The sequence below is a fragment of the Trachurus japonicus genome, chromosome 18, assembly GCF_045865225.1.
Source record: "Trachurus japonicus isolate A0001 chromosome 18, Traja_1.0".
NCBI classification, from domain to species: Eukaryota; Metazoa; Chordata; class Actinopteri; order Carangiformes; family Carangidae; genus Trachurus; species Trachurus japonicus.
The window spans coordinates 12,847,737-12,855,840 of NC_140924.1; the positions used below are offsets into that span (position 1 = coordinate 12,847,737).

At 39.4% G+C, this 8,104-nt stretch overlaps 1 protein-coding gene across 1 annotated transcript; it reads right to left on the reverse strand.

The window, feature by feature from the left end:
- Positions 1-6,752: 6,752 nt before the first annotated feature.
- Positions 6,753-7,864, reverse strand: LOC146968826 (complement C1q-like protein 3). The gene is made up of 3 exons (XM_085759227.1): positions 7,610-7,864; positions 7,385-7,516; positions 6,753-7,073 (listed from the first exon to the last, which is right to left on the reverse strand). Exons 1-3 carry the CDS (start codon positions 7,830-7,832, stop codon positions 6,796-6,798), a joined length of 633 nt encoding a protein of 210 aa, XP_085615353.1. The 5' UTR covers positions 7,833-7,864; the 3' UTR covers positions 6,753-6,795.
- Between the last annotated feature and the right edge of the window lie 240 nt (positions 7,865-8,104).

Sequence of the window (8,104 nt, forward strand, 5' to 3'; positions counted from 1 at the left end):
GTTCCATCACCTTCACACGATATTTGATTTTTCCTTTGTCACAAACATCACCTCCTCTTCCTCCTCCAAGGCTTCGTCTGCTGCCCTAATGATCATCTGACAAACCTAAAGGAGCGTTCTGTCAGACGCCGACAGTAAATTAATCTCCGGAGCCGAAGCTGAAATTGTTCCCCTCACCCAAGTGTTCGCCCTATTTCCATAATCATTGGCGCGGTGCAGGGAAAAATGAAGTGCAAGAGAGAGAGAGAGAGAGAAAGAGCTTTGAATCCCCATAGCCGCTTTCATTTGCATTCTCTCCGCTCTCCGCCGTGGAGGTTTTGTACACGCTGGGGCCCATTTTCATCTCATTTCATACAACGTATCCGCGTCTCGCGGCCTGAAGAGCTGAGGTGGTCCGGCAGCATCTGATGGAGAACACACAACGGCGCTACAGAGGCGGAGATTTTAATGGCTTCACTGAGCTCACACTCATTTCTGCAAAAGCTCACAAATGCCACACTTTACTTGGAAGTTTTTACCCATAAAGTCCTGTGAGTTATGATGCTTTTCACTCACCAGTCTGATTGATCCCTTAGATCCGGGGACATTAATACTGATGACTATTGTTGCTATAGTAACGCAGAGGTTGGGACATTGGTTTCTGGGAATGTAGTGATTATACGGCGACAAACTGGATCTGCGTCAAACACATTACATCACTCGTACTTGTACTTCTTTCCGATCATAAGTCAGATCGACAAGGGTCTTAAACAGACTAATTTATTCATTAATAATTTCCCAGCCGCACCAGAACATAACATCAGGAAGGCCACGGACTCTATCAATTGTATTTTGTTTGTCAATGAAAACCAGGTTGACCTCAAAGTCTATAAAGATTGACCTGAGCGTACAGTGGAGGAAATAACTATTGAACACATCAACATTTCTTTATTCAGCATATTTCCATTGCACATAATCAGAGGTGTTGCAACAGGGAAGGAAACCCAAGCAATTGTCTAGGGCCCCGAGCTGGAAAGGAGGCCCCAAGAGACAGCTGACATTGGCCCGTATCAATGACTTGGGCCTCCTGAGTGTCTAAAAAAGACCTTGCGCATGACCACATAAAAGTCAGACCAGATTTTGGTATTACCAAAATAAAACTGTCCAACTGATGAAATTGTTACACTCCAATCTCTAAAAAAAGTTACGGGCAATAAACCAAACCAATACATTTGAACTATGTGTCGTATTCTGCTTGATATGAAGTGAAAAAGAACAGGTGTAGTAAAGAAAACGGTGTATATGGAAATACCTGGCCACAGAATTAGCATAAAAACATGTTTTTATTTTTGTTTTCAGATCAGATTTCACATGCTGGTTCGTAAAACTGCTTCTAACACTAAAACAAACTGTAGGAGATGTGACTGTAACTGTTTGTCGTAAAAGTTAACATTTAGTTATCAAAAAATTCACAATGTTGACTGTAGCCTACGGGTTTTTTTTTTAAATCATCAAATAAACGTAAATAAAAGTAAGATGCTATTTAAACAACGTTATTTTTTATTGTTATTAATCAAGTTTATCTTAATTTAAAGAATTCTGTGTTTTTATTTCTAGAAATCTCTCTTCTAAAATACCATTCCACATGGTCTCAGGGTAATTTCAGGATATTTGCATACGTTACATTAAATGATGTTATCTAGTGAGAATGAAAAGAATATGATGTAATGTTCAAACATTAAAACAAGAATTTTAAGCTTTTGTCTTCTATAAGAACAAAATTTTCCCCAAACATCAAATTTCTGTAATATAATGTTTTTGAGTAAGTTTCTGTTCAGTGTGCTGATTTAATTATCTGCGGTTGTCGTGGTGAATTTAATTAGACCGAGCAGCTTCCTGAGTCTGCTGAGTTTGTCGCAGAGAAAAGAAAACGTTGATGTGTAAATTTCTTTTTATGTTTACTCGGTTCAAACCTTCACTCGACGTTAAATGAGGCCCGGACATAAAAGCTGCAGCGTAACAATGCACATCATTAGTTATCAGAGGTAAAAGCACCAACAGCACCGCGGCTCGGCTCCAGATGCCTCCAACACATCTCACACAGTTTCTCCTCCAGAGCTGCAGCAGGAGGACGTTTAATGTTTTTATTCTCCGTGAAGCCTTTAACACTGTCGGAGCTGTCACACTCAGGTAACACCCACTCCTCACGAAACACACTCTGTGACTCCCCTGCAGTGCAAATCACAGTAAATACAAATATGAAAACTTGAATGAGCAACACTCTTAATTGATTTAATTTGAGCTGTAATCAAGCTGCAATTGCACATGGCACTGGAGAGTTGAATCAACGCAAAATGTGCTCCGACCTCCTGCAGGTGCCTTCGCCCTTGAGACTGTCAGCTGGAGCATGCAAACAATTTCAGGGTAATCCAGTTCAAAACGCTGCACCACACATTTCACAGTTATGCCTGAAGACATATGGGAAAGCCATTAGGAACCTGTCTGGAGGAGTTCTGCTTTGATTTAGTTTAAATGTCCTTTTGTCGGGGACTGAAACATCAAAACTATAGTCTAGAACCAGGTCTGCAGTTTGTGCTAATGAACCATCTGAGAAGGAGCAGGCAAATTAAACCAGATAAAACTTTAAATTATGGAAAACAATGAATCTAATGATGATGAATTTATTTTTGTTGCCATCTTGTGCCTGACTTTTCTGCATGAAAGTCTTAGATTTGATTAACCCTCAAACCACCCAAACCAACGCGCTCCTCCCTCTGCCCATGTAGTACTCACTACAGCCACTAGATGTCGCCATAGGGGGAAAAAAATCGTAACTATGGATTAAAATGAGCTGCTGAACAAGCGACCTATGAGATTCTTTATTACTGAAGGACTCAACTACAGACACCATTTGACAACAAAACCTGACTACTGGACGCTCCAAAGTGGCGTCCAAGTCGCATATTACTCCGGTTATTCAGATATGGAGTTAAAGCAGAAGTAAGGGATCCGGTCATTTTGGCTAACTTCCTGTCAGCAGATGGAGTTAGCAGTCCCCGCCCTCGTCCCTACATCACCACATTCACGCGCATCCCTTGGCTGCACACACAGAGAGGACTGCCCCTTTATGCCGTTCTCTCTCCTCATTTGATAAAGGTTGTAGGATACAAGGAAAGTTTTCTCCTCGGCTTACAGCAGAGCAGAGTGACTGACAGACCCGTGTTTCAGACCAAACACTCTATATAAGTGATTGCTGTCGGAAGATACAACTATTTAAGACTTATATTAACACAAATATTCCGCTTACTTCTGCTTTAAGTTGTTATTGGGTTTTTCCATATTTACAGAACCTATTAATTCTAAATCAACCTGCTGAATGACTAACTGTGTGATGGCAGACTTTGATTTAAAGACCATAGAAGTAGCCATAATACCCAATTAACCAATAATTGCTTTTGTTTTCAAAATTGATTAAAACATTTTTAAAAATCACGAGATTTTATAAAAACAACTTAAAGAAAGAAAGAACTGGGCATGTATCTGTCTGATGGTCCACTGGTCTTGGTGTCCTCACTGTGTCCAACAAAGTGTCACTGGTTAAAAACAAACAAACGACCATGAGGCTTCTGGGAAAAACACACTGTCAGACTGAATAATTAGGTGAGAAAGAAATGGAGATCCAGGCGACCACATCAACAACTAAAGTGGACACAAAGGTGTCCCTAAACAACTGCACACTTCTGGAGATTGGACATAGTAACACGTGAGGACACAGACGTTGTCTGTTTAGTGTTTTTTCAGGAAAATTTAGGCATTTTATCAAAATTTTTCAAATGATGCCTCATGTCTTTCTGGTTTCTTTTACACTGAATTTGACTTTTTTTTTTCTTGATTTTTCTATTTTGAAAAAACTTTTTTTTTTTTCGTTTCTCAACCTGTTTCCCTGACGACGTGAAAAGAGGAAGATAAAATATACTGGTATCCAAACATGTTTCCATTGAAGTGTGTTTGTGCTGATGGGGGAGGGGGGAGGAGAGTGGAGGTGGAAATGACATCTCAGCAGAACGCATTGAATATTTATAGTGTTGTATGCAGTCAGGCCGATACAAGTGATCAGCTGATCAATGAGCTAATTGACATGCATTGTGTTGAGTCCCAGTGGCCTGAACCATCTGTACTGAGTGGAGTCAGTGTATTTGCTGTTTGTACTGGTTCCAACCAACACAACATAGGCAGCTGTCTGGTTTTAATGAGCCTAGATGCCATGTTTACATTCAGCACTCTGAAAATACAACAGGACAGGACAACACGATGTGTCAGTGCATCATAAATCCTGCCAGAGGAAACTGCTGCAAATCGTCGCATGAGGTGTGAGCTGGAAATATGTCTCAGGTGTCAGAAGGAGATGAAATAAAAATACAAAATTGAGAGGGTATTGGAAACAGGTAATGAACAGTGCTTGTTTTTTAGATTTAAAATTCCAAAAAATATTTCATTACCATATTTATTTATTGTTAATATTCTGCTAAAACATGGCAACACAGATGAAGCAATTCATTAAAAAAATTGTATGAAGTATATTTAACAATCTTACAAAACTAAACAAATTGTTAAATGATGTTATCGAGGTTGATATTGAAATTGTAAAAATCTTAATATTATTCTAAGTACTTGAACAAAGTTATGTAACATTTTACAACTTTTCAAGACCTTCATTGAGCCACAACTTCACAACGTATTAGCTTTTTATTCAAAATAATACATTATTATGTAACAATATGTAAAGTTACAGTTACATTTACTTAAGAATTTAACTACATTTGCCTTTCTGTAAATCTACTCAATTACAAATTTGTTTACTTTAGAATTCAGTAACTCTAAAAAAGAATAGAAAAATTACAATTAATTTTTTTTAACCCAATATAATTTTCACTAACATGTATTTAAGATTCCAGTTAAATCTGTTAACTGTAACCAATTACAATTACATTTATTTTACAATTTTCTGACTAACTTAAAGGAATTACAACTATTTTTTATTTTAGAGTGTAATCACACTTGTTTCCCTGTATTACAATTACATTTATTCTACATTTTAAGTACATTGTTTTGTCAGTAATGGTTTGGTTTTGTCAGTAATGTTTATATATACAGTATATATTCAATGACATCACACGCATCAATTTACATTTCCGATTCTTAATCATTGAAAACACTTGTAACACAGCCTAATTCCATCACACGTTATTTTCCGTAAAATAGATTTGAATGTAATGATAAATGTTGACAGATTGCTCACTCAGGACAGTTCAATAGTCCCAGTTTAATAATCCCACTCTACAGATACAGTAGAGTGGGATTAGTTGCGACTGATGTGATGTAAAAAGACTCAACAGCCATCAAGAGGATGAAGGTCGGACAAACACAGGTGCACTACAGCTGATGAGGATTTCTCACTTTAAATACACATCTGTGTTGCTGCAGGTGGAGTGAGGATTTACAGTACACACACACACACACACACACACACACACACACACACACACACAAACCATCACCATCATCATCATCATCATCATCACCTGTTCATGATCACGACAGCTCAGTCTCATCGTTAACTTTCATTCCTGCAGGTACGAGTGTCGGTACTGTAACTTACCGTCTCTCTGCAGCTGCACTAACGCTGCTCTGCTCCCAGCATCAGTGAAAATGGTCAGAACATCAGCTCTCCTCTCCTCCTCCTCCTTCTCTTCCTACTCTTTCTCTTCCTTCTTTTCCTTCTCTTCCTCTTCTTCGTCCTCGTGGAAGGTGAGAATCTCCTGTTTTGCTCCTCACTCCATCCATCGGCCGCTGAGTGTCTGTCAGCAGCATCCACTGATGTGAGAGCTGCCTAATGCTGCCACTCTCTGCTCTGGCTCTCCACGCTCTCTCTCTCTCCCTCTCTCCCTCTCTCTCTCTCTCTCTCCCTCCCTCTCTCTCGCTCTGCCGTCTGCTCTTTTACCTCCTACATCCTCATTTGCTAGTTTCAGGAAAACAGAAGAAAAAAAAAAGATTATGATAAATAATGCAGAGTGATGATGATTTCAGTCTGGCAGCTCAGCAACATTCGGATGCTACAATTAGTGGGAACATGAACGGGACAACGAGTCGTCAATAAAGAAATAAAGAGTTTAAAGGCCGACTACATCACGATGCAGTGACGACTACAACCATCTGTGATTCATTCACACTGTCATCCATCTATTGGCTATACTGCGGGTCACCTGGTCCATCACAGGGCCTACATGCAGAGACAATCCATCCCACACACTCACAATCACACCTACCCACCGTTGCCCTCGTTTGGGGGCAAAATGCCAAGAACAAGGGCCAGTACAGTGTCAGTCTAAAAAAAAATTGTGTTGTGACTCTGATCTTCAAGCATGATTAAATAAACTGAGACAGCTTCATGTTTTCAACACATTTTAATCAGAGACTTATTGAATGACATAGGACATACAGATACAAAATCAATATAATGACATTATAAGCTGATCTGAGCTAATGTTTTCCCCCTTCTGTATTAAGCGTAGTTATTTAACTCAGTTGAACACACAATACTTCTAACTCAAGTCTTCACCTTACGTTTAAAGGTGTTAGAAATAAACACAGAGTTTTTCCCCTTCTGTATGAAGCGTAGTTGTTCAACTCCATAAACACAAGTTGAACACACAATACTTGTAAATTTAGGTCTTCACCCTAAGTGTTAAGGTGTTAGAAATAAACAGCTGCTATGATAAGAATTGTTACTGTCATGTTAAAGAGGAGTTCCATGTCTCACATCCGACTGATTAAAAAACCATTGAAGGTCGTATGGTGGTTGGATGCCCACACATATGTGTGGGCATCCAACTTAACGTACAAGGCGTCTCCTCTCTGCAGCTGCAGGGTCACTGCGTTTCCTCCATTATGACCTCTCTTGCCTGTTGGGTGGTGATGTGTCAAGACTATGAGGTCATTATTCTTGAACAGCCGCAGAATTGACCCATCATAGTTTCCACCGTGATAGAAGATGCTGAAGTAATAAACACCTGAGACAGGTGCAGTGAAGACACCTGGAAATAACAGTGTTATTAAACAGTGTGTTATTGTTATTGTTATTGTTATTGTTATTGTTATTGTTATTATTATGTTATTATTTATTTATTTTTTACTTGCGCACACTACAAACCCATGACAATAACTTATTGGATTTTTTTTAATTCACTACAATTCCTAACTTATTATAATAAGTCTAAGATTTAACATGCAAACTGTCATAGTTCTGTCACTCTGTTGACTTAATGATTAAATCTACTTACACATCATATTGAAACTCAGTAATCTTAACTCAATAATGAAGGAAGCAAAGATGCAGGAGTTTTACCTGTGATTGGACTGTAGGCGTTACCAATGTTCGTTGTCACCTTTTTGTAAACCAGAGTTACGTCCGTGTTGAAAGGACCAACATCTACCTCACCTTCTCCCAATGCTGCACTGAACACCACCTTGGTAGTTACTGTGTAACATAAAACACTAATCAATCATCACATTTCACCTCTTGCAACATATGAATTATTTTTTTGTGTGTGTCACTCTAACTTCACTTTACCTTGGTTCCTCAGCTCCTGACTCTGGGCCTCGCTGCTGTTCAGCTTGGTTTCCACAGCTTGCAGTTTCTGCTTCATGGTGGCAAACTCTCTCAGGAGCTCACACATGTCAGTGTCACATGTCTGTGTTTCATTATGTGATTCTTGTTCAGCAGCCTTGTCTTCATACTGGGCCAAAATCAAGCCACAGAACGGCAAAACGAACCACAAAACGGCAGAATTCATCTTCCGAGGTTGTTCACTCAGTCTCCAAAGCTCCCGATATTTGTTGATGTCGCACCTCTGGCTGCTCTTATACTGTGTTTGTCAGTTAATGTGTAACGTGTGATCTCACATGAGGCTTCATTATCTTAAAGCAGATATCATCGGCACGGCCGTTTCGGCTAATGCTGTGTTCAAGGCAGGCTTTTGAAACCGTAAGTTACAGCTTCAAGTCACAACTACGACTTGGTAGCGTTCCAGGTAACCCGTAGCTCGTGTTTTTACCGTCCTGTTGT